Here is a 27,496-nt window from a genome sequence, read left to right on the forward strand (position 1 = left end):
TTATGGTGTTTAACATCCATAAGCTGCACAGTGGCTTATGGGGGACAGTGTAACGAAAGGCTCCGGATTAATTTTGTCCACCAAGGGTATCTTACCATGCTCCTAAAGCAGGCTAATAAGTTTTTATACATTTCTCCCTCATCTGAATTTAGGCGCTGCTACTTGGTATGGCTCCACTGAGCCGTCGTGCAGTTGTAGACAAACTTCATCTTGTATATCGTTTGGTGCAGTGTAAATGGGGTGCAAATTAGTGCATTCACGACAATGCAATGCAAATCTGTGTTCGAAGAGCATAATTTAGTGAAGTAGCACTTTGCCACCGCGAAAATATGCTCAATCTGTGATAAAATGTTCGTTTTCGAGAGGTAATACATTTTTTCTGGAGGTTTGATCAATGGAAGAGGCGCACTTTTACGAAATCACCACACGCCGACTTACGGGAACCATGCACTCGGCAACAACGCTACGTTGTTGTACCGGTAAAACGGGGACGATTGTACTTCCTAAGCACGGTTCAGAAATGCTGTCACTTCAAAAAATCACAATATGCTGGACTTACGATCGCGGAAGTTGATATACAAGCAGCGCTATGCTGCAGAGAGAAGAGGTCGCACGAAAATTTTTTTGCCAACCAGCGCCCGTTTCGGAGGCACGGCAGAGGGGAGGGGGCCCCGGCAGTGACGTCACGCTGTTTGCAAACAAGGAAAGGTCTATTGGTAGAGGCCATCTGGAGTGACGAAAGCGGTCTTTTCTTGGTCTTGCTCCTCTACAGAAACCTGCCAAAAACCAGATTGAAGGTCTAGGGACGAAAAGTATTTGGCACTGTGAAGACAATCAAGAGCGTCGTCGCTTCGTGGTAAAGGGTAAATGTCCTTTTTAGTGATACGGTTTAGGTGGTGGTAATCAACACAGAAACGCCACGTGCCATCTTTCTTCTTAACGAGCACAACCGGCGACCCCCAAGGGCTCGACGAGGGCTCAAGAATGCCTTTGGCGAGCATCTTGTTTACTTCCTGCTGAATAGCTTGCTGCTCTGCCGTGGACACGCGATATGGTCGGTGATGAATGGTTTATCCGATGCTTAACAAGGGACGTCTGACCCAGTGGTCGATTGTCAGTGTCAAATGTGTCGCGGTAGGAAAGCAAAAGGCGATACAGTTATACCTGGATATAACGAAATTGACAAATTCCCGAAAAACTTCGTTATAAATAGGATTTCGTTATATACAGGTTCGGCACGAAAATTCGAAAAATAAACGTTTACCGTATTTACTCGATTCTAACGCGCCCTCAATTGTAACGCACTCATCCTCGGAATGTCACACCAGGTACCGGATGCGTGGACGCGTGTCGTTTCGCACAAGCGCGAGGCATCGGAAAAGAAGAGCGAGCGTCACGATGGCGTTGTAGCGTCGTATAGTGTTACAGTAGAACCTCGATATTACGTTCCTGGGGGCTGCGTTTTCCCGGCTGTTACGTCGTTTTCGACCGGTCCCGGCACAGCTCCCTTAGAACTCAATGCATTGGTAACCCCGCTGTTGCGTCGCAACTGTGGGACCGTTCCCGCATCATACGTTGCGAACTGCCACCCCGCGCCGGCCCGAGCGGCCATTTTGACTTTTCATGTTGCTTGGCTTGGTGGCTTGACGATGGCATTGGCCGCCCAAAGTGCCGGGGGCGACAACTATGACGTATTTTCGGTTTCCGCCAGCAAAACTATGGCCCTTGAGATCCGTATTTGCTATATAAAGATGGTGTCCATGACGCGTTGTGGCCCTAAAATTGGTTTTGGCTCATAGATGGGTACGGCCGCGCTAGCGGCAAAAAACGCGCGCGTCATGCAGCGAGCGTCAACGCCTTGCCACGAGACCACCGTGGCACGCGCGTCTCGCTGCGCGGCAGCGCGATAAGATCTCCCGCGCTCTCCGAGCGGGCGAGCAACACCGCGAGCGCTCGCTGTTCATGTCAGAGACGACGATCGTCGATTGAAAACCCGGCGCGGACCGGCGGCGTTCCGGTAGCGTGATGGCTCCGTGACGTCAACCTCGTCGCTCTTGATTGGTTCTTCATCTCGCGGCACGTGGCATTTGCCGCAGAACCCATTTCGCGCGCCACGCCGCAAGAACCCCGATTCCTGCCGCTTTTGCCGCGCGCGGCATGACACGCGTTTTTTTTCTGAGGCGCGTTTTTGCTGCGTGTTTTTGCCGCTAGCGTGGCCTTACCCTAAAGTCCGAGGGCGATAACGCAGTCGCCGCGCGCCGTATGCTGTATGTGCGAGTGAAAACGTGCGAGGGGAGCTGACGACCGCGTCTAAATCTCACGCGTGCAAGAAAAGCAGGGAGGAAGCGCGCCTTCTTCCGTTGCGCTCGAGGTACCGGCGAGGGAGCGAGGGGGGAGGGATAGCGGGGCGGCGTGCGGTCGCGCAGGCCTTATCTTGAAGGCGATCTGTGTTGGGGCAGAGTCTAGCAGTAGGTGCGTCGGTGGCTCGTAGCTTTCTGCGTGCTGTGTTTTCTCGGCGCTCAGTTTGCGTTGAAGCGATAGACAACAGCACCGAAGGTCACTTCCCTCGCTTCTCCAGCGGCGCTTCCACACGCCGCCAGCGTTTGACAGCGCGTGTCCGCGCTCATCGAGTCTGATGTGCCACAGCGTGTACCAGCGCGTCGGCAACAGCTGGAAAAGGAGAGAGTGGTGGCTTGGCGGGCTAGGCCAGCTGCAGCAAGCAGCAGGATCAGATTTGAATGAAGGGAGGGGGAAAGGTCACGCCCGCGGCATCAAGATCGCCGGGTCGAGGGATGCAGGGCCGCCTCACACACGCACGCACGCACACGTGCGCTCGCTTCGCATTCTATCACGGCGGAGAAGGTGCTTCCGGTTGCTGCTCGCGCAAAAATGACAAAATTTGGGGCGAAATCTCTAGGTGGTCGGAGGAAAAAATTCGTTATATCGAGGGGGTCTCCCGCTGCCACTTCGTTATGTAGAGGTCTCAAATACATGTGCTTCTATGGAGTAACGGCGGGGAATCGAAAAACTTCGTTATATCCAGGAATTCGTTATATGGAGGTTCGTTATAAGCAGGTTTAACTGTATAGGGCTTGGGCAGGTGTGAGGTCCGGAGCGACCATGGGACATAATGTGCCGTCGAACTTCATGGCATCCTGTGGGTAATATGGATGATCTGGAGATGCATCGGCTGCAATAGCAGTGACGTGGTCGTCTGTAACTGACCGGAGCGTGGCCACCGCTATTTCTTCAGGTAACACTTGCTTCATCAATCCAAAATTGATAACGGGGAGGCACATCCGATTAGCCGCAAGGGTTACGACGGAGTGTGGCAAAGCGATGCCGCACGCCAGAAGGACATCAAGAGAAAAATGCGACGACATAGTCGCCATCAGGAACGGTTGCCGTTGAGGCCAATTCGACAAAGGTTAAGGCTTTTGGAGGTAAGCGAATAAATCGTGTAGTGAAGAGGGTGTTTGGTTGTTCGGGGCGAATGTCTGAAAGAAGAGGAAGCTCGAGGCACCGCGTACCAGCGGAACAGTCGATGAAGGCAGAATGCGTCGTCAGAAAGTCGAGCCCGAAGATTAGGTCATGAGGGCAACTGGTCAGCACGGTGAACAGGATTGGAACTTGGCGGCCAGCAATTCCCATTTGAGCAGTGCACTGACGGCAACAGTGGCGCCGTTGGCGACGCGTACGGGTCGAGTAGTGGCAGGTGTAAGAACTTTTTTGAGGCGACAACATAGGTTAGCGCTCATTATGAACACTTGGGCTCCAGTATCAACCAATGCCGTCAAGGGAACACCATCTACATCTATTTCAATTAGGTTTGTGTTCCTGAGGACGTCAACGGAGGATTTGGACAGGACGAATGTGATGCAGCACTACCTCCAAGAGCTGCATGGCCTAGTTTTCGGTCCGGTGGGTTGGCGAAGATAAGCGACGGTGTTGAGGCGATGGCGATCGCACGGAGGAGTGGCTGTCAGGGGCATCAGAAGTAGGGAACAGATGGCGAGGTGAATAACAGTGAGGGTCGGCGTATGGGCGAGGAGCAGGGATTGAGCTCCAGTATGGCGGAATCCAGGAGGTGCGGCAGTGGCGGGATACATGACCAACTCGGTGGCAGCAGAAGCATATCGGTTTGTCGTCTGGGGTTCGTCATTCAGCAGGATTGCGTGGTCTGGGAGCGAAATACTGGTCATTGCAGGTTGTGCCCAGGAGAATGGGTCCCGAATCAGGTCTGGAGACAGAGCAGGTGCTGGGGGTAGCAAGGTTTGCAATTTCTTGCTGCACAACTGCCTGAATAACGGAAATAGTTGGGGGTGCTTGTTCAAAGGTACCGTCAAGTGGTCGTGGGTAAAGTGGGGCCGGATCCTCACTCCGTATAGTTCTCTACTATTTTGTATCGCAATTGATACTTTGCCTTTCGGCCGAAACTGCAACATTTTTTTTTCAGCCTGCCCTACAACGCGATTGCACGCACGTGTTTTTTGTTGCGTCTGCCACTGCTAAGCATTTTACACACCTCATTTAATTATGTTTGTCTGATAGGATGTATGTTGTGAAACCCATTTGCCACGCGTCATATACATAGATTCTTTTGGCTTTCTATTTTTCTGTCTCTTAATGTTCGTCAACCAAGAGCAGTTTGCATTTTTTTCTTTTTTTGAAATGGTTTCACAATGTTAGTGCTAAATGCTACGTTTTCACAAATGACACGCTGTTCATATTTTCTTCAATTGAGTGCTACTTCATTCTGCTCAAGCTTCACACCTTGTACTCAATGTATTGTTCCTCATGTCTGTAACCACTGCTGCTTAAGGCCTCTCATCAGAGGCTAGTAGTACTACTCTCAAAATAATACATTAGATTATGTTATTCTGTATACTTGAAACTCGCATATCCTTCCAACTGCTGCTACGGCGCAAGTGCTGTGCAGCATTCCGTTATGCCTTAATTCCGAGACGATGCCACAAACCCAGCATACGTATGGACTGATGGTACTCCGTCTGCCGCTTGAGAGTTAAACAAGTAAGCTTGAGTCAACAGTCGGTAAAGACCAGCATGTACTAGTACTTTCAGTTATACCAGAGTCCTTCAATACTTTTCTCCTGGTCATGAAACTCCCGCGTAACGCTAAGGGAGAGCTTCATATAGCGCCCGCAGTTGCGGCGCCGCGGCGCTGGCGTCGCTAGAAGGGCGACGGGGAAGGCGGCCGCTGCCGCCGGAAATCGGAGTGTTGGTGCGGCGTGCTGTTGTGAGTGGTTGTTTTTTTTTCGTCTGAACCTGTCTGTCCATGTAGTGACATCGACACTTCGTAATTCACCATAGCAGTGATGCCTAACACTTGCTGTGCGCCAGGCTGCCGCTCCGGATACAAGGGCGTCGACGAAAAAGTATCATTATTCTGTTTACCAGCGAACCCGGAACTACGTGACAAGTGGAAGCGAGCAATCCTGCGACAAGAGAGTGCCGGGTTCTCGTTTGAATCGGAGTATTTTCGCGTGTGCGAGAAACATTTTGATGCCGGAGACATTATTCGTGCAGACGTGTGTGCAGTGAATGGAAACGTTGTGTCACTGCCACGTGATCGACCCAAACGGGTAGGAGATGCCATTCCGAAGATTTTCTAAGGCGTACCTGTGTATATTGTCTAAGCCCAAAGAACGTTCGCATACAACGACACGGCGCCCACCTGCAAAAAGGCGGCGAGCGGTATCATCAAACTGCGCTGAAGCCGAAGAGGCGGCTGTCGCATCTGCCGACGTCACCAATGCAGCCGAAGAAATTCACGGTTAGTCTGGTACACGCCTTTCGAGTATGCTTCTTGGTCACTACGCAGGCAAACTGGCATCACTCTCATTACGAAACTCCTTCTTTTAGACGATATACTACCGGAGCCGGCTGAGTGCATGCAAGATATCTATCGTCCGGAGTCAACGAAGGACTGCATTTTGGACTACCTTGGTGGCTAGATTGCATGAAAGTTTGCTAAAATAAGCTGCAAGGACTGCATCTAAACACTGAGGAGCACCTCCCGAGAGCCAAGTGCACTGACCGAAATAAAGACTAGGGGATTTTTCAAGTGCCATCAGACCAGCTGCTTTGCCTTCTGGAAATTGTGGACGAGCACCTAGAAGTGTGCACCGTGGACAATATAGCCTGTGCCAATGTCTACATGAACATTGTTGAAGACATCCTGTTGAACGACCGTACTTCCTTGGCCAGTGTTGGCTGCGCAGCATGTTTTGTCAGCACTACGGCTGAAGGTGTGCACTTTTTTTTATTAAGTGCCGTTTGCATTTTTTACATGCGAAAGGAACAGGCTATTTCGTGCTGGTGCTCGTTCATCCTGTCCAGCCACAGGAGAGAGGAAAGCAGTGACAAATAATTTTTCCAGGTGCTTTGTCTCAAAAGTTGGTGGATAGAGATCCACCAACTTTTCTTCCAGTCTATCAAACGCAATCTTAATTGCAATCATACGTGCACTAGTGCTTGCGACACTTTTGCATTCTTGACGCTTGCTAGTAATTACTCCCTAATAATCGTATACTATGCCCTCCATTCCGTCCTTTTGCAAAGTAGACACTGTCCTGCAAGAGTAGCGTGGTTAGCATAAGTCAAAATGCTATCCACAAGACCTACGCAAACTTGTTTTCTGTTAGGCAGAAAAAATAATACAAAAAATTGGCTCTAGTTGGATGAAGAAAACTGAGTATAAAGACAAACAAGCGAAACATGTAAAAAAATACTACAGTTATTCAGTTTGAGCGGTAAATGTTGTCTTGAATGACCTACTGACGATGGAAGCTCCGAGCTGGTTTCAATCTGCGCTGGTATTTTTATAAAAAAAACTCGGGTGGTGTTTTCGGGTGACTAAGTGAAACGCCAACCTTGAACTGATGGTCACTGCGACATTAAATGTGAATGGATTAAAAAAATACACTCACGCAGGTTTCAACAGATCACGTTTAAATTTGTATGCGTAAATGCAAGAACTTTCGCTTAGTAACCACACATATCACCTATATCTAGCATGCGCAGTTCACATCTGCTGCTGCAATTAGTGCCAAGATGACTTTATTCAAGCGTGCCTGTGCTGCGCGTGAAATTCCCATTGGCAGCTTCGCAATGCCCCAGAATAAACAGGCAATTAACAGGAGAATCAGAGCTGCAAACCGCCAGCGCGCAGTAGGGCGCACCATAACTTCTTGGGCAGGCAACGTTAATTTGTGGGTCAGCTAGGCTTAGTCATGGCGCACTGCATAATTTAAGCACGATTTTAATCACCTACCCTGGAATCAAGAAACGTAGGTATAGGTACGAGCACAAGCAAACTTGCAACACTTGACTGGCAGCCTTGGGTGAACCATTGCTAACAATCAATGACTTGAAGTAATAAACAACTCGCATGCTATCTTATTTGGTCAATAGTAAGCATTGCTACGTTCAGTTAGCAAACACAGTGAAATAAAAATGTGGGCGAGGTGCTTTCATTGTAAACATCCACACGAACATGCGACTGCCCTTCCAAGCGCGGCAGATCGGTGCCCTTCTACTCACGGCGGCGCCTCTGGTGGCAGCTTTTGTCCCTATATGAAACTTCGGCGGGAGTTTCATGACCAGAAGAAAGCATTGAAGGACCCTGGTTATACTTCGCACCTTACTGCTGGCGTTTATATCAAAATATGACGACTTTGCGTGCGACCACAGACAGCCAAAAGAGATCAGATATCGAAGCCGTGATGTACATCATGCAGATCAACTGGAAACAGGTGAGAGTAACACCAACCATTTCAAGAAAGTCTGGCAGTGACAATGTATATCAGTCAGGCAGTGGGGGAAAAAAAAAGCAAAAAAAAAGCATGCGGACTCTTTCGGCCCTCCATCGCACAGCAGCAATCACATTGGTACCTGTGATAAGTGCTGTACCACAACCTGTGAATGAAGATGTGCGTTGTATGTTGCAATGCACCGATGAACCTGACCATACTTCAATAACAATGTAGCACGATCGAAATACACAAGTGCAACAAAGCGTTATATCATGACACTTGCACGTGCATACATGATGAATTGTTTATATGCAGAAACGCATAGCTTTAAGTTGAAAAAAAGAAAATATGAATATAATCGCATAGTATTTAACACATTTAGATATAGCTTGATGCATCATCATCATGATCAGCCTATATTTATGTCTACTGCAGGACGAATGCCACTCCCTGCGATCTCCAACTACCCCTGTCTTGCGCTAGCTGATTCCCAACTTGCGGCAGCAAATTTACTAATTTCATCAGCCACCTCGTTTTCTGCCGCCCTTGATTGTGCTTCCCTTCTCTTGGTACCCATTCTGTAACTCTTGTGGGGAGCACACGCTGCCACCTTCTCCCACGGGCGCTCACCCGTCGCTTGCGAACGGAGCGCACGCGGCGGTAGCCGGGTGGACAACTCGTGCGCGCACAACGCGCGCCGCGGGAGCCGGGCGGACACGGGAGAAATGCACTTTGCCCTCTCCTGGTTCTCGCTCGCCTCTCGCGACGCGCGCGCCCGCGCGGGAAGAGGGAAAGTATCCGGCGGGCGAGGAGGACACTCCCCTCGGGGGAAAGGTAAAAAGATATAAAAGAGCGCGACCGAGAGACCACCGGGTCTCTCTGACCTCGCTTGACCTACCTGCTGATACGGATTTTACCCGCTGAAACCCGTGAGTGACCTCGTTTGCGTGACTACTACATGCGACGAGGCAAGCCTATTTTATTACTTATTATACAGAGCGGACTTCCCTCTGCAAGAGTGTTTTATTGCCAACAGCAAAAAACGTTGTTGAGTTGACTCGCTTGTTGCCTTATTCGCCCGAACCCTACGTAGCTGCGATTACACGCGCTACGGGTTGGGGAAGACCCCCACACTCTAGTGGTCGACTGCTTATCCATCTTACACATTACATGGCCTGCCCAGCTCCCTCGTTTTTCTCTTAAAGGCGCCCTGAACCACTTTTTACGGAAGTGGAGAAAAACATTTGAAATGAAAATAGGCTATTTCAGAATCACTTTCCCGCAAAAAGTACTTCAATGCATTCAGCAGAAGTGGAGTTATCGGCAATCAAACACGGCCTCTGTTGCGCTCGCTCCCCTACCTCCTTCAATGCCTTGCACTGCGAAGGCTACGGCGGAGTGGGGCGGGGCCACAATGCTCCGCCTCCGAGACGTCACCGTGGCACGCAGTTAAAATTTCATTTTGAACTTCCAATTTTGGTGCCTGCGAAGCGCTAAACGTAAGCCAAACGCGGTTGTCCTCAGTGAGCCGCAGTGCGCTTAGCCAGTGGACTCGTGGGGGCACCTCACGGCGGCCGCACGGCGGTGTAACTGACTGCAGTGACCAATAGCAGACGCGTACTGGAGTGTGCTTTATTACGAAATAAAGCATTTAGAAAAAAGCGAGGATCATGGGGCCTTTTGAAACGAGAGCATTTGAGAGAAGGTGACTTCGCGCACCGCTTGCTAGTTCCACGGACCGCATACAACAGCAGAACTTGGCTGAGATGTTCACAACAGCGTATGCTACCCTTGGACTATGTTATTTCACCAAGCTCGAAGGGTGGTTCAGGGCCTATTTAATGTCTATTAGAATATCGGCTATCCCCGTTTGCTATCTTATCTACACTGCTCTCCATAGGCGGAAAGTTTTCAATTATATCGACACTTCAGGCAAATTGTTGTGGTTGTCGTCGCGGTGATTCAAATTCAAAAGCCATATACATGAGCGGCCCATACCCTGTGGGTGCGGGAAAAAGCACGTAACAGTGAGCCAAAAAGGATGGCGGCTTGATGGGCATTATTTCCCCCGTGCTCAATATTCGGGTTAGTTGTAGGTCACGTAATCAAACGCGAATGGGAGGGAGAGAACGCGTCTTCTCCTCTAGCCCTGCCGTAACTGTGAATGACTGTGCGCGGCTGACACTTATGGGGCCCGCGTGCCATATGTAATTGTTGGTAATCATTGGTGGGTGTAATGATAAAAAGCGACCAGGGATGGCTGCTAACTTCATGCGCACTGTCTTCCTTGCCGGGCTGTCTTTCTGCACCCCTAGTGTTGCAGAGTTAAGAGACAGAGGTCATCGCAGATCACTCACAGAGGCCGTCAGTAGTGGACATAAAAATAGGCAGATACTGATGATGAATATAATTTTCAGAGTTGCGGTGAATTGCGCAGCTGTACGAACCGTTCGCCTCCGCTGCCGGCGTTCTTCACAATGCTTGCGTTGTGAAAGCGAGTGCTCGAGGTCATCCAATGAGGTATTTACAGGTTTACATGATCCGAGCTTACTATGTCCACTATGTCCAGTATGCTTACTATTTTAATTTTAGGTGAATGTTTACTACAATTTATATGGCCATTATAACTAACATATAGACTCGTGTAAGGGCCACACTTTTCGGTTGTGATTTTGACGAGCCTGTCATGGGACCGGGCCATTTGACCTCATTTTTCCAACTATGAGTATGAAATCAGCCGTAAACCTCCGCGATCGCCTCTTCTCGACAGTAGTGACGCACGAAAGTACTCTGCGCGCGAAAATTCGCTGTTGAGCCCGATCAGAATCAGCGCACGGAACGCGATTGCTTCTCGGTTGGATGCCCCTTTTCTTTAATATTGGCTGTCAAGTTATGGGTGCGGGTGGCCCTTACGCGGGTGCGATCCTTACACGGTAAAAATTTTCCTTCGTGTAATTGTCTTCTACTTCGCTATCACTAATACTGCTTCGCCTTCCCGGCCAAAGTGCACTCTTTTTTATTTTTTTAGTACTTTGAGTCCGAGTATAAGCGCTGCTGCGCATGACTTCTAGACTTCTAGTTATTCTGATTTTGAGTGAATCCGGCTTGGCATCATTTCGGTTACTGAGTGAATTCTACATACAAGGTGTTTCAACGAACAGTTTCCAAAATTTTTAAATGTGGCCTGTGGCAGATAGTACAATTCTAGTTCATTCTAGAGGAGGTCATTACTTGCACAAAAAATTGAAATGCATAATCGACGAATTAACAAAATTAACCAAGGAAGTTTTTAGCTAATTACCTAATGGCCCATGTTGCAATTTACAAATTCTAGCCGTGCAGTGCGGATCCACTTTGAACTAAATCTCAGGCTGACACCAGTGTCGAGATATTAATTCTCTAACTTTTCGGAGAAATACGTTGGCGTGCCAGTCACTTTCCCAACAAAACGGCGTTTTATGCATGAAAGCACAAAAGTATGAAAAGAACAAATTATGGGATTTTACGTGCCAAGACCACGATCTGATTATGAGACATGCGGTAGTGGAGGACTCTGGAATAATTTCGACCACCTGGGGTTCTTTAACGTGCACCTAAATGTAAGTATACGGGTGTACTAGCATTTCACCCCATCGAAACACAGCCGCCGTGGCCGTGATTTGATCCCGTGACCTCATGCTTAGCAGTCCAACACCATAGCCACTAAACAACCACGGTGGGTAAGCGCCAAAACTGGAACGCCAATGCATTTCTCCACAATGTTCGGGAATTAATATCTCGAAACTGGTGCCATCCTGAGAATTAGTTCCTAGTGCATCTGCCTTGCGAATCCCGCGGCTAGAATTTGTAAATTGCAACACGGGCCATAAGTTAATATGTTAAAAACCTAATTGGTGATTTTTTTAATTAGTCGATTATGCATTTCAATTTTTTGTGCAAGTAATGTCCACCTCTTCGAGTAGACCAGCTCATGAACTAGCACTGTGCTATCTGCCACAGGCAACCTTTAAATGTTTTTGAAAGTGTTTAACACCCCGTATGCCTCTGCATGCAATAGGCGATGTTTCCATCGCTAATGCGTAAATGTTGTAAATAATTAGAAGAGATTTTCTTTCTTTTTTTGTTGGCAGTCGTAAGCAATGCCTACTGCAAAGAGAATCAATATTGAGACACATATCAAAAACGTGCTTTTCACACGCCATTGATAGAAGGCTCTGCCGAAGGGGTACTGAAGTCTGCAGGTTTCTTCAGGGTCAAAAAAGCACGCAAAATTATTTGAAGTGAGGTGAACATACATCAACATATTGTCACGAGCCTCGAGAAGTGTCCTGAAGGTTTAATAACCGTAGAGCAGCTGGCTCTTGGAAGCCGCGACCGTCGGGGCTGGCTCGAGCAGGGAAAGAGACGCGCGGTCTTCTTTGTTCTCTTGGGCTCGACCCACTACCTACAAGTGGCCATATCACCCCTTCCGAACAAAAGCATCGCCTCGATGCTAAAAAAATAAAATAGGCGTAGAAGGCAGGCAAAGTGAAAGTACACAAAAAAAGTAAACGTCATGCCGACACAGTCAACGAACGAAGAAACAAGCTCCCGAAGATAAATGAAAAGTAGAAACAAAGAAGGGAATGAGAGAAAAAAAACGAAAACAAAACAAAAGTTACAGACGCGCAATGTACGGCTTCATGCGCACAACATGAACTATGTCTCTGCTCGGTTGTCTTTGTGCCCCACTCCTTGTCTGCGATGTTGTGTCCGGAACAACTTCGTAGTTTACGTCACTGACGCGGCGGAGCACTCTCAACGGACCGAAATACCGGCTGAGCAGCTTTTCACTGAGGCCACGACGGCGAACGGGGGTCCACACCCAAACTTGGTCCCCGGGGTTGTAGGACACGTCCCTGTGGCGGATGTTGTAGCGTCGTGCGTCTGCCTGCTGCTGCCGGCCGATATGCAGCCGTGCAAGCTGTCGAGCTTCCTCGGCACGTTCTGCAAATTCCTCGATGTCAGTTGTCAATAGCTCAGCGTCTTGACATGGCAGCATAGCGTCCAGCATCGTCTGGACTTCGCAACCGTGGAGAAGGCGAAAGGGCGTGAAGCACGTAGTCTCTTGCACGGCGGTGTTATACGCGAAGGTCACGTAAGGCAAGATCCGATCCCATGTTTTGTGTTGGACGTCGATGTACATTGCGAGCATGTCTGTGACCGTCTTATTCAGTCGCTTGGTAAGTCCGTTGGCCTGCGGATGGTACGCGGTCGTCTTGCGATGCCTGGTGTTGCTTAATTCAAAAACTTCGTCCATAAGCTGCGCTGTGAATGCTGTCCCTCTGTCAGTTATTACAGTGGAGGGAGCAGCGTGACGCAAGACGATGTGGCGCATGAAGAATTGCGCTACCTCTGAGGCCGTCGCTCGTGGCATCGCCTGCGTTTCAGCATAGCGTGTTAAATAATCCGTCGCGACGATCACCCATTTGTTGCCATCGGCAGTCAGAGGAAACGGTCCGAGAATGTCCATGCCGACTTGGTTAAAAGGCGTGTGAGGGCTTCAATTGGCTGGAGTAAGCCAGCCGGTTTAACGAATGGTGTCTTGCGGTGCTGGCATTCACGACAGCCTTTAACGTACTGTTTCACGCTTGCCGAAAGCCTGGGCCAATAGTACATTTCGCTTACTCTAGCGAGTATTCGCGAAAAGCCTAAATGACCAGATGTCAGTTCGTCATGGCAAGCGAAGAGGACGTCGTCACGCATGTCCCTTGGAACCACCAGGAGGTAAGCACGGCTGGCTGAACGAGCATTCTTCTTATACAGCACGTTGTCTCGCAGACAGAAGGACGTCAGCGAGTGGGACAGATGGCGTGGTATGGTTGTGTCGCGGCCCTCTAAATGATTGATGATCGGTCGAATCTCAGCATCGTCACGCTGCCGTCTGCTCAAGTCGGACGAACTAATGGCGCCCAGGAAGCCGTCATCATCCTCTGTTTCCTGACTGGCAGGATCAATGGGTGCGCGGGACAGCGTGTCAGCGTCTTCATGCTTACGGCCAGACTTATAAACCATGGTGATGTCAAATTCCTGTAGCTGCAAGCTCCACCGTGCCAGTTGTCCTGAAGGGTCACGCATGCTTGCCAACTAACAGAGGGCATGGTGGTCCGTCACTACTTTGAAGGGACGACCATAGAGATAGGGTCGAAACTTGATGATCGCTCACACGACCGTGAGGCACTCTTTCTCCGTAGTCGAATAATTCCCCTCGGCATGGGACAGGGAGCGGCTGGCATACGCTATAACTCTTTCCACTCCATCTTGGAGCTGGACGAGCACTGCGCCAAGGCCAATGCTACTGGCGTCGGTATGCACCTCAGTATCAGCGTCATCATCAAAATGTGCAAGAACAGGTGCTGACTGCAGGCGCTGTTGTAATTCAGCAAAAGCCGCCTGTTGCTCATTATGCCACACAAATGGCGTATCGTCCCTTGTAAGGTGAGTCCGGGGTTCCGCTATCTTCAAAAGGGTTTAATAAACTGGCGATCGTAGGCGCACAAACCCAGGAAGCGCCGGACGGCCTTCTTATCGGCAGGAGCTGGAAACGCGGCCACAGCGGCAAGCTTGTCTGGATCGGGTCGGACCCCTTTGGTGCCTACTACATGCCCGAGGAACTTGAGCTCTTCATAACCAAAGTGGCACTTTTCGGGCTTAAGTGTGAGGTCTGCTGATCGGATGGCTTCGAGCACACTCCGTAGGCGGTGAAGATGCTGCTCGAACGTTTCAGAGAAGATGACCACATCATCCAGGTACACAAGACAGGCCTGCCACTTCAGTCCAGTAAGGACAGTGTCCATCATTCGCTGGAAAGTAGCCGGGGCTGAACACAAGCCAAAAGGAAGCACTCGAAATTTATAGAGCCCATCTGGAGTCACAAAGGCTGTTTTCTCGCGGTCGCGTTTGTCTACCTTGTCGGGATATGGGGGGATGCCAGCGGCCCTTTGCCTCGACACACCGAGTCCCGCGGTTGGCGCATGCCTGCGCATCAACCGCGGTCCGGTACAAGCTCGAGGAAACAATAGACGACAACCACGTGTACACTCGGAAAGCATTTATTACGACTGCAACTAACACTTCGAGCAGGCCAGCTAGCTATAGTTGACATCGCTGAGGGTTCCCTCGAAGAGAATAATACACTAGGTAAAGAAGGGCATCCGACTTACCAACTGGGGAATACGGGGGGGCCGCGGCGTTTGCCGCGGCAAGAACGTGGTTGACTAACCACGTGCGGGAATACGGGAGCGGCGGCGGAGACTTCCGCCATCGCCGCTTGCTGGAGACCAAAGAGACCTGGGCGATATCAGCGGGATCTCACGTGACCCACCCGGTGGCGCTGATAGCGCTTGCGATTCCCGCGCGCCGCCCGCGGAAGGAAAGTTTCCCCTCTCCCAACTCTCCCTGGCACGCATGCGCTTGACGCGACGTTCGCTGCCCGTGCGGCGGTTAGGGGACCCGATGGTTCCCACATCCCTCCACCCTTAAATATTGCCCTACGGCGGAGAAATCGCTGGAACGACGGCATTGACCAAGTATCCGGGCAGATGCGATGGTAAACTCCGGCAGGAAATGTCCGAATCCACGTTGATAGGCAGCACAGTCCTGTGTGGCGGCCGCCCACATGTGGCAGCCGTCACAGTGGTTGACGATGACGGGGGCTGAAGATGGCTTGCCCTCAAGATGCGCGCCGCAATGTCCACCCGGGAACAGCGGGTCAGGACTTTCTCGAAGCGGCGCGCGCGCCGGCACTATGAACCTCGCACCGACGCACCCTCGTGGGAGTATGATGGTAGGCCTCCCTCCTCGTGGCTGCTGCATCGGGCCGCGAACAGGGAGGGGCCGAGACAGCAGGCAGAGACGTGGACCATGGCAGCAATACCAAGTCATGACGGCTTCACTCGTTCTGCAAAGTCGCTCAAATGCACTACACAAACACTTAGAATTAAGGCAGTAGAGGCCGCCGCACCGTCGGCCGTCTGACACGATGCTGAACCACCCGTCTACCGCATAGCTTTATGCGGCAACGAGAAAAAAAAACAATCCAGTTCGTTTGAATGAAGTTATTCGCTTCGACCGAATTTTTCCGGTCCGATACAGCGCAGCGTGGGCGATGCTCGTATGAACAAAGCGCTCTCTGGTCCCCCGAGATTTCTGTTATTCCGCCAGCAAAATATTGAGTTCATCTGAACAAAATAAGCTGTCTATTTCGAACGAGGTTTCTCCGCTCGGGCGAGTATAGTAGAACTAGCGAATCCGGTTGCACCCGCTAAATGTCACGGCATGGTCGTCTTCGAACATGCGACCGGCAGCTCCACAGAGCCTTAGGCCTAATCGCGTCCATGACGGATACCAATGCCACAAAAGACCCATAAAGGGATCCAATGAGCCGCCGCGAGGATATGCAGGCCTAGCTAAGTGGTCCCCGCTCGCTGCTCAACACGCAGCTTCCGAGCAGACTCCTGGGACTGCGCCCCGCTGACGTCCTAGCCAGCGTTTCCGGCGCCCAGCTCCCAGAGCCAAAGATACAGAAAAGAGGCTATTTACATATGTACAGGGAAAATCGACCACCGCGTCGGCTGCTGCACTCACTCGCTTCGGGCGTACTCTTAAAAGAAAACTTGCTGCAAATCTCAGCGTCTACACGAGTTCGGCGACACTGGCGCAGCGTTAACTCGCCCTCAAGAAAGCACACACAGATCTAGCTAGCAATCACGCCTTCGGCTGAGGCCTAACGCTGGTCCGGACAAAGCCTTCAGGCTTCCGCGCATCCGAACCGATCGTCGTCCCGTTTTCCAAGAGCTTGCCCCACGTTGGGAACGCCAAAAATGTCGGGATATGGGGGGAATGCCAACGGCCCTCTGCCTCGACACACCGAGCCCCGCGGTTGGCGCATGCCTGCGCATCAACCGCGGTCCGGTACAAGCTCGAGGAAACAAAAGACGACAACCACGTGTACACTCGGAAAGCATTTATTACGACTGCAACTAACACTTCGAGCAGGCCAGCTAGCTATAGTTGACATCGCTGAGGGTTCCCTCGAAGAGAATAATACACTAGGTAAAGAAGGGCATCCGACTTACCAACTGGGGAATACGGGGGGGCCGCGGCGTTTGCCGCGGCAAGAACGTGGTTGACTAACCACGTGCGGGAATACGGGAGCGGCGGCGGAGACTTCCGCCATCGCCGCTTGCTGGAGACCAAAGAGACCTGGGCGATATCAGCGGGATCTCACGTGACCCACCCGGTGGCGCTGATAGCGCTTGCGATTCCCGCGCGCCGCCCGCGGAAGGAAAGTTTCCCCTCTCCCAACTCTCCCTGGCACGCATGCGCTTGACGCGACGTTCGCTGCCCGTGCGGCGGTTAGGGGACCCGAGGGTTCCCACAACCTCGATATGCCAGTACCCGCTTTTTAAATCGAGAGAAGAAAAAAGTACTGGGCGCGCCGTAGTCTATCTAGCGAGTCGTCGATACGTGGCAGCGGGTACACGTCCTTTTTAGCCACGTTGTTGAGCTTGCGGTAGTCGACACAGAAGCGTAGCGTTCAGTCTTTCTTTTTGACAAGAACGACCGGAGACGACCACGGGCTGTTGGAAGGTTCGATGACATCATCGTCAAGCATCTCCCGGACTTGCGTACGTATGGCTTCGCGTTCTTTTGCCGACACGCGGTAAGGCTGCTGGTGTATCGGGCGTGCGTCTTCGTACGTGATGATCCTGTGTTTAGTGACGGAAGTCTGGTGTACCTTGGAAGAATGTGCGAAGCAGGTCCTGAATTGTGCAGTGCTGTCTGGCTATCGGTGGACAGTTCAGAATTGATATCGAGATGGCCCAGAGACGTGTCTGCTGTCTCCACTACTTCCGACGTGAAACAGTTGTTAACGTTTGCTACTGCGTCTGCAAACGCTAACGAAGTGCCGCAGAACAGGTGTCGGTGCGCGTAGCTAAAGTTGGTAACAAGCAATTGTGTATAACTAGCACAAATCTGTATAACACTTTGAGCCACACAAACACCTTGCTTCAGTAGGTGTTCCAAGTTACTTTTGGCCACCGCTTCGCCATCGCGTAAGCCACAGCATGTGATGTCGACGAGGACACTGGCTCGTGGAGGAAGCGTTACACTGTCTGCAGAAACACGAAGTACGTCGTCGCGCCGTTGGCCGTCTTGCACGTCGATTGCTCGTTCGGCAGAGAACGTGATACGACGCTCTTGCAGATCGATAATCGCGCCGTACTCCAGCAGGAAGTCAACCCCAAAAATAATGTCGCGGGAGCATTCGCGTAAGACAAGGCAGCTCGCTACGAATGTATATCCTTGAATCTCAACTCTAGTTGTGCAGGCGCCCAGTGGAGTAACGACGTGGCCGCCAGTCGTCTGAATCTGCGAGTTATTCCAGGGCGTGATCACTTTCTTCAGCTGTGTTGCTATTTTCCTGCTTAGTATCGTGTAGTCTGCACCGGTGTCCACTAAAGCACTAATGGCATAACCGTCAACACTAACTGGTATATCGAGCGAAAGTCGGTCGTCCCGTTCAGCTGCAGGTGATGTCGGATCGGTATCTCTTTGTAACTGCGTCCGTTGGAGGTCTTCAGTGCTTCGACCGTCAGCGACCTCGCCCCTAAAGATCACCTCAGTTAGTTTTCCCGGCGGGGAGTGGTCGACCGCTCGGGAGAATACCGCTGGGGCGGAGGTGAAAATCGTCTCGGAGACGGCGAACGCGACTGCCGCCTGGCAGGCGGTGGCAAGCGCTGCTGGGACAGGTATTCCTGAATGTCCCGGGGTCACTGGCCGTATCAGGGCGGCGGCGAGTATGCGGAAACGCTGCGAATCCCAAGGCGCCGGTATGGGCACCGGCGGCAAAAGTGGTCAGCTTCACTGCAGTGGAAGCACTGAGGCCGATGATCAGGTGTGCGCCAAACATCCGACTTCCGAGGGAGCGGGCGTCTATCGTCGACATAGTGAACCGCTTGCTCCGAACGATGGGCAAATGGAGCGGCATGAACAACGGACGGCAGCGTGTACCCAGCGTCGTAGTACGGTATCGGCTGCACCGACTGAACTGACACCGTAGGAGGAGCACGAATGAATAGCGGCGGAGAGGAAGCAGGGCGCTTCAGGGCTTCCGCGTAGGTCGCACGGGGGTATTCAGGAGGTACTGCTGCAGCGTTAGCAGGAGGCAAGGTGTCACGGAGCGCCTAGTGCAGTTCGTCTTTGATAATGCTCGCTATGGAGCTTACCGTAGGTTGCGGTGTTATGGCGGCCTTTTGCAACTCTTCACGCACGACAGAGCGGATGAGTTCTCGCAGACAATCACTGTTGCTTCCTATGGCCGTGAAAATGTCAGCAGCAGACATGCTGTTCGCTTGCCGCTCATACAAGCTCGAGCGATGCAGAAGCATCTTTTCCATGGTCACGGCCTCGGACAAGAACTCCGCGACCGTCTTCGGAGGGCGAGGCCAGCGAAGAGTTGCTCCTCGACCCCGCGCATCAGATGACGTAACTTGTTCTCCTCCGTCATTCTTGGATCCGCTCGTCGGAAGAGGCGCGTCATGTCTTCGCCGTACGTGGTCACAGTTTCGTTTGGCAACTGGGCGTGGGCCTGAATCGCTCGTTCGGCTCGTTCGTGGCGATGAGCACTGGTGTAGGTCTCCAAGAGCTGACGACAAAACTCGCGCCACAACGTCAGTTGCTCCTTGCGATTCTGAAACCACGTATGCGTGCCATCCTCCAGGTAGAAGTAGACGTGTCTGAGTTTTTTCATGTCATTCCATTCGTTCACGGAGGCTACGCGCTCGAAGTCGACCATCCAGTCTTCGACGTCTTCGAACACTGTGCCATGAAACGTCTTCGGGATCCGTGGGCTCTCAAGTGTGTACCGGTTCAACATTGTGCTTCCCGTACCGGTTGGGGCGGTTTGAAGGGAAGCGCTGGTCATACCGGTTGATGTGGTGGGAACTGTAGTGTCGACGACTTCTGGGGACAGTCCCCTGATCCTGCAGCTGGCCCGATGCACGGGAGTGTCGACAGGCACTGGATTCGTAGCGCGGATCCTTGGAGGGGTCTGCAACATCCGTGAGGACGCTTACCCAGCACCTCCACCAGTTTGTCACGAGCCTCGAGAAGTAGTCCTGAAGGTTTAATAACCGTAGAGCAGCTGGCTCTTGGAAGCCGCGATCGACGGGGCTGGCTCGAGCAGGGAAAGAGACGCGCGGTCTTCTTTGTTCTCTTCGGCTCGACCCACTCTTTCCCTCAACCCACTACCTACAGGTGGCAATATTCATTCTCTAGGTATAGGCTATCCATTTAGTTGACTACCTCCTTGTCTTTAAAAAATATAATAAACTTGTCCTTTGTATATATTCAAATATATTGTGTCTGTGCGTGGTGTTCTCAGCGGAAATAAAAAAAAAATGTTAAAGTGAGGAAACGCAGATGAGGTAGCCGCCGCTGGTGCTTATAATGCGCTTGTCCTCTTATAATCAGGATTTGCCTAAAAATGTTGTCGCATTTTCACCTGAAAGGCGAAGCATCAATTGCGATAGCAAATTTGTAGACAGCTATACGGAGTAATGATAGTAGCTTTATCAGCTGTATAAACTTGGACATGCAGCAGCACCGGAAACCCGCAGATCTGTTGTCGACGCCGTCGGCGTTTTGCGCGCGTTCGCACAAAATGCGTGCGGCCTTGGTGACTGTTGCTGGAGCCTCTGATTTAAATAAGCACTTGGTGCCGCAGCTAAACGTCGCCTCCCTTCGCCCCCACGGCCTTTCACGCGTCGGAAGAAGGCGCGTTTGCTCTACATATAGGTGATTGTAAAGGAGGAAAGAGACGCCTACTTCTGCAGCCCTTAAGGGAGCACGGCGCAGAACGCGCGTTTGTTCTCCGCCGTGTGTTCAGTCCCCGTGAAAGCGCGCGTCCCTCGCGCCCTTTCACTCGCACATACAGCGTTCGGCGGCGCGCGGCGACGATTTCATCTCTATTGACGTCATACGTCAATAGACGACGACGACGACGACGGCGTCACGGCGACGGCGACAGCAGAAATCTGCTTTGGAGTATCCGTATAATTGCTATCGCAATAATAAAGCGAAAGTATTAATTAAAAGGCGGTGCATGTCCGCGCCAACAATGGTGCCGTAAGCTTTTAGCCACAACAAAAGTGAAAATGTAGAGGTGACGCAAGAGAATCATCAAATTATGTGGGTACCAGAACTCCAGTAATGACAGTTTAGGGGCGGCGGGGGGGCTGGGCTACGGATCCCCAGGAGAATTCCGGAGGGGGCAAAAGTCACGAATGGTAAAATTGTGTCCCAGTTTCTGTGATCCAGTTCGAAGTACATGGCTATCGTGTCTGATAGCATGCGATGAAATCGCTCTGATCGGCCATTGGTTTGTGGATGGTAACTGGAGGTAGTTTTGTGGGTGGTTCTGGAGGCTCTGAGTACTTCGTATACAAGTTGCGAGAGGAATGCTTTTCCACGGTCGCTCAGGATGACGTGAGGAGTACCGTGACGCAGTACTAAGGCTTGAAGTATGAATTCGGCAACTTCAGAGGCAGAACTTACCCAAGCTGTTTCGGCGTAGCGTGTCAAGTGGTCAACGGCTGTCACAATCCATCGTTTACCGGTGAGAGTTAGAGGAAGAGGACCATACAGGTCAATGCCAACGACTTCAAATGGTTGCGACAGACATGGAACCGGTTGCAGTTGTCCACTTGGGGCTGATGTAGGGAGCTTTCAATGCTGACAAAGGGCGCAGGAAGCGACATATCTTGCTACACTGGCGGACAAGCCGGGCCAGTGGAAGCCGGGCCAGTAGAAGCATCAAACAGTGTCTGTTTGATGCGGTCATAGGTTTTCTGGAAACCAAGGTGACCAGCAGTCATGTTGTCGTGAGAAGCCTGCAGGACATCAGCACGTAGAGAGCGTGGCAGGACAGGAACCCAGCATTGACCGCCAGGGTGATAGCCATGGCGGTACAGAACACCGTTGTCAATCTTGAATTGCGTCAGCTGTCGACAAAGGCGGGCGTGAAGCTCCTTGAAGGTGGTCTATGATGCACCGACAGTAAGAGTCAGCAAATTGGTGAGATTGGAAGAATCTGTTGTCGTGTGGAGGCATCTCGTCTACAGGGACCAACGATAAAGATCGTGCCGAAGCTTGTCACGGAAGGTAGCTGGAGGATTATTGCATGGTGTCGCAGGAAGCGGACAGCGAGAAAACGCATCTGCATCCTGGTGTTTTTTACCGCAGTTGTAGGTAATAGTAAAGTCGTATTCTTGCAGACGAAGAATCCACAGACCAAGTCGTCCAGACAAGTTCTTCAGCGTCGAAAGCCAGCATAATGCATGATGGTCTGTAACGATGACAAAATGGCGGCTGTGAAGATACGGTCGGAACTTCTGCACAGACCAAACGATAGCTAGGCATTCCTGCTCCGTAATGGTGCAATTCTTCTCGGCGTTTGTCAGAACGCGACTTGCGTACGCGACGACCCTCTCACCTAAAGAGTCGTCTCGCTGTAGGAGAATGCCACCAATGCCGTGACCACTAGCATCCGTATGCAGGAGGGTAGGAGCAGCTTCATCAAAATGGCGAAGTACTGGTTCAGATGTAAGAACGCGCTTCCGATGAGCAAACACAGATTCACATTCGGGAGACCTCACAAAGGGAACATTAGAACCCAGTAATTTGTGCAGAGGTGACGCTATTGAGGCGAAGTCTCGTATGAATTGGCGAAAATAAGAAGCGAGGCCTAAGAAACTACCCAAATCATTAGTCTTTTCAGGACGAGGGAAGTGCAGAACTGACGAAACCTTGTCAGGATCAGGAAGAATGCCATCTTTGCTCACAATGTGACCTAACACCTTGATTGTCTTGCGTGCAAAATGGCATTCCTTGGAGTTTAGCTGAAGTCCAGCGTTGGCAAGGCACATGAGAACTTGGTGCAAACGTCTCAGGTGCTGAGAAGGTTGACGAGAAAACAATAATATCGTCCAGATAGCACAAGCAAGTCTTCCACTTCAGGCCACGAAGAACGGTGTCAATCATGCGCTCGAACGTTGCGGGCGCATTGCAGAGGCCGAATGGCATGACATTAAACTCGTAGAGCCCATCTGGTGTAGAAAACGCTGTTTTCTCTTTATCGTCCTCATGCATAGGTATCTTCCAGTAGCCGGAACGCAGATCGAAACTCGAGAAGTACTCAGCACCCTGCAGGGAATCTAAGGCATAGGGTATACATCCTTGCGTGTGATCTTGTTGAGTGCTTGGTAGTCGACACAAAATTGCACAGAGCCATCTTTTTTGCGAATCAAAACAACGGGGAATGACCAAGGGGTAGCAGAGGGGCGTACAGATAAACCTGGATATAACGAAATAGACAAATCCCCGAAAAACTTTGTTATAAAGAGGATTTCGTTATATGAAGGTTCGGCAAGAAAATTCGAAAAAGAAACACTTACCGTATTTACTCGATTGTAACGCACACCCGTTTTTCGTTTGACAGCTACATCCTTCGTTTCTTGGCCTTCAGAAATGGCGTCCAAGTTGGCCATTTTGTCCTCAAGAGTCAATATCTTGCGTTTCTTCGTCGAAGCACTCATCCTTGGAATGTCACACCAGGTACTGGATGGGTGGACGCGTGTCGTTTTGCCCAAGCGCGAGGTGTCGGAAATGAAGAGCGAGTGACCCGATGGCGTCGTATAGTGTCACCTATATAGTGTCAGGTTAGTGAAGTGAAGCGCAGAGACTTGTGCAGTAACCAAAGAGTCGCGCTGCTAGCGCGTTGAAAAAAGCAAAAAAAAATTTTTTCCCTTTGGCAACATCAACTGGAAAAGGAGAATGCCGGCTTGGCAGGCTAGGCCAGCTGCAGCAAAAGGGGTGCAGGCCCGCCTCGTGCACGCTCGCACGCACACACACGTGCGCTCGCTCTCGCCTCGCAGTCGCCGTGTATCCGAGCGCGCCAAGCGCGACACCGCCACTTCGCATTCCGTCGCGGCGGAGACGGTGCTTCCGGTTGTTGCTCGCGCAATAATGACAAAATTTGGGGCGAAATCTCTAGACTGTTGGCAGGGAAAATTCGTTATTTCGAGGGGGTCTCCCGCTGCCACTTCGTTATGTAGAGGTCTCGCATACATGTGCTTCTATGGAGCAACGGCGGGGAATAGAAAAACTTCATTATATCCAGGAATTCGTTATATGGAGGTTCGTTATAAGCAGGTTTAACTGTAGTTTTAGCATTCTGAATTAGCCACGCTTCCATACCAGCTCACCCATTTTTTGCTTCTGAGCAACCTTCCCATTGAAGCCCCCACGAATGAAGCTACGTTTTTAATGCAACGTGTTGCATTCCACATGGTATCTGTCAGCCTAAATTTTCCAAATTAGGCTTAACAAGACAATGACTAGTCTAGCCAATGAGAGCGAAGAGAAATGCTGGTGCATTCGGTGGGTGTAACGCTGCACATTGGGTTTGATGGTGGAGGCAAAAGGCATCAGAAACAGGACACAAGCAGACGCACACACAAATGTGTGTGCTTCTGCTTGTGATGCGCCACGTCCTTTGCCTCCCTCATAACGGAGAACGTAGTTTACCTGTGACCCAGCTGCAGTGGCCACAGATGGCACTGCTTGGCATGGCTTGTGCCTGGCTTCTGCTGGCACAGGCTGAAGGCTGTTTACAGCAAAAAGGTCTTCTTCTTCTGTGGACGGCGATTTGACAACCATCAAGGCTGGCTTCGATGAAGCTGGGTCGATAGCCGCCTCTGCATTCGACCTGGAATGTGTCACCTGCATGTTTGTTGCAAAAGTAACTGCAAAGATACATCTTTAAAGCACGCAGTCAGCTCTCTTTCCTACAGCTCTACGTTCCCTTTGAACGTCACTGCCATACAGGTACAGTGGTGGAAACAAGTGATCCTAAGTGGTCACGGCTGTACATGTGAGGTGGCGATCAAATGTTTGGACAATCGTGCCTTGTCATAACAAAGCTCTGCCTAGTGTTGCCACTGGAGGTGCTGCAACCTTCCATGACTTTCATAAAGAAATTTTATTGTGCTGCCGTCCATGAGCTTCCAACAAAACAGATTTCTTGCTTCCCTTAATAGTGGCTGCAGCTGCGGTAGTATGGGCCTGCTTCGCCTCGTGTACTGCCTCGTGCTCACACCCGCACTTGTGCACTTTACAATCGGCATTCTTGCGCCTTTCGAGTTACGGATGTCAGGAAACGTGATTTGCATCTCGTTTCTTATCACTCTAACCATTACCCTGAGATACTAGCCAGCATGGTTGTCTCGTAAATTACTTTGTTTACAGGCAGGTGCTCGCAAACGAACGGTACTGCCACACGTGCATCTCTTTTTGCGAGACAAGTGAGTACTGAAAGAAACTCGTCCAGCGAACTAATAATCAATTACTGCAAATTCCTCATTCGCTTAATTTTTTTGATGGGTGGGAGCCACTAAGATTTTACGGGTGCTCCCGTCGCATGCCTCACCTTCAGTACGAGCCTGGGGACGTGTTATCTAACAATCAATGGCATTTTTGATTCTTCTGGTTTGGAAGCCGCCACACAGCCGTCCTTGCTGGGATAATAAAAATGTCACAGTTTCGCCCTAAGGGCGAAGCGATGAATGCGATAGCAACACAGCAATGTCATACGAAGTAAGGTGAGCGGCTTTGGTAGCAATATGAATTGTAGTAAACATGAGCTGATTAAGTAAGCAGGTGTGCTGCGGCGTAAGTAGACCGACATGAAGAGAGACTCGATGACCACGAGAAGGCGCGTGTGAAACGGTGGTGTTGATGAGAAGCGCTTCCCGTGGGCAGCGCGTGCGAAGGGACACACCTGTAGCGCTCCACTGCCGACCCGGGCAGCATTGCATGTGTAGCGTGCGTTGGAAAATGTGGCCCGACTATTACTAACTGATTGAAGAAGCGTGGTGTGAGCGCGCACAAACAAACATGAATAGATCACACTGAATGACTGCAGACAACGACCGTCAAAACGCTGGCAGCGAGCGGATATATACGCCGCAGCAGGGGGCGAAGGTACGCGCGGTCTATCGCTTCAACGGAAACTGAGCGGCGAATGCGCATAAAGGTCAGAGCCGTGTGGAGATAAGAGACAGTGCGGTCGAACGAACGACGAGCGCGGTTGTTGGCAGCGTAGAAGTGCGCCCCCCCCCCCCCGCGCTCCTTCCGGCGCTGGCTTCCCGCTTCCTTGCTTGCGCGTGGGAGAGATAAGAGACTGTGCGGACGAGCGACGAGCACGGTTGTTGGCAGAGAAGTGCCCCCCCCCCCTGCTCACTCCGGCGCTGGCTTTCCGCTTTCTTGCTTGCGCGTGGGAGATTGAGTGCGTTCGCTCTCCGTGATAGCGCGCGTCCCCGCACGCTGCCTCTGGGGCATACGGCGCGCGGCGAAGATTTTATCTATACGGAACCTCATGGCGACGCCGACGGCGACGGCGACGGCAGAAATCCGGTTGAAGTGTCCATATAATTGCTATCGCAATAAAAGTGGAAAATAAAATGAAACGTTTTAAAATATGGGCTCTAGCTGCGTCTGTAATGAGTGAGTAGAGAGTATTGGGGTTGAAAATGCGGCGACAAAACACCGTGAAGGAGCAGCAGCTCCAAACACCATCGAGTCGCCGACAAAGAAGACGATGTTGGCGGGCAGTGCCACGAGCGGCCGGACCAAGGGGAAAGAAGGCCAACCAATCAGTGGTGGGCACGAAACCACAGCTGTGAAGTATGAGCAGGGAGGAGTAGACAGACTCGAATGTGGAGAGAGGGGATCGCTCGGAGACGCGGGGCTTGAAGGTCGCTGGTGTCGAAGTAGGTGTCGGGGTTCAGACCTTAACCCGAGAGCCTCGACAGAACCAGGATGACCCCAGCTTTCTCCGGAAAGATCCGCCGAGCATAGGGCTCGTCTATTCCTGCTGCACCTGCTGCTGATGGAGTTCCTGCTCCTGGGCCGCCATGTGGAGAGCAGAGGTCACCTGGGGAGGCCTGGAGCGACGCTGGTGACAGGCACCAGGGCGGAACCGCGAGCCAAGGAATCAGTACAGACGTCACTCAGCAGTCGCACTTGGACGGTCTTTGACTCCGACAGCCTTGCACTTAGACTTGGTTCTTCGACTCCCACATCCGCGTCCATTGTATGCCACTGCCCGCCATGCTACTATGGCAGTCAATGCAAGTGCCAGTGCATGCTGTTAAGGCACTGCCCGAGTAACTAAGACTTTCAATGATTGAGTTTTTCTTTGTTTGTTCTAGACTGATAGTGGTTTGAATTTCTCGCGTGGACTAACTTGGCTAACTGTACTTTTGTTTTTTCTGTACTTTCTGTGTGCTGTTTAGTATTCTCTTGTTTTCTTTTTCTTGTAATAAATAATAAGTTTTCTTCTATATTTTCTTCAAGGAGAATATGTTCTGCTATGTCTCAGAAAAAATAGCGAGTGGTGGTGAGATGTTTGTTTTCGAGATAGCACCACTTTGCTTTTGTAACAGCAAAGTGGGGAGCACGGGTTGGGGAGCGCTTCATGGCCCGTCCACAGATGTGCAACTTTCTCGGCACGGAAACTATAGATTTTGGCGTGAATTGTGCCAGAACTTGAAATATGGAATCCACAAAGTGCTTTTACCAACAGTGAAACTGCGGCGTTACCGGAGGATAGTGATGAC

At 51.1% G+C, this 27,496-nt stretch overlaps 1 protein-coding gene across 4 annotated transcripts in view; it reads right to left on the reverse strand.

Moving 5' to 3' along the window:
• Window positions 1–27,496, reverse strand: part of LOC119432389 (WASH complex subunit 2) — a 545,737-nt gene that overhangs the window by 33,828 nt on the left and 484,413 nt on the right. For all 4 annotated transcript variants that reach the window (XM_049658605.1, XM_049658606.1, XM_037699556.2 and 1 more), the window contains one exon: window positions 24,405–24,599. In XM_049658605.1, the coding sequence (XP_049514562.1) occupies window positions 24,405–24,599 (195 nt within the window). The remainder of the gene's footprint in view (window positions 1–24,404; window positions 24,600–27,496) is intronic.

Source organism: Dermacentor silvarum, chromosome 11 (genome assembly GCF_013339745.2).
Source record: "Dermacentor silvarum isolate Dsil-2018 chromosome 11, BIME_Dsil_1.4, whole genome shotgun sequence".
In the NCBI taxonomy this organism is placed as follows: domain Eukaryota; kingdom Metazoa; phylum Arthropoda; class Arachnida; order Ixodida; family Ixodidae; genus Dermacentor; species Dermacentor silvarum.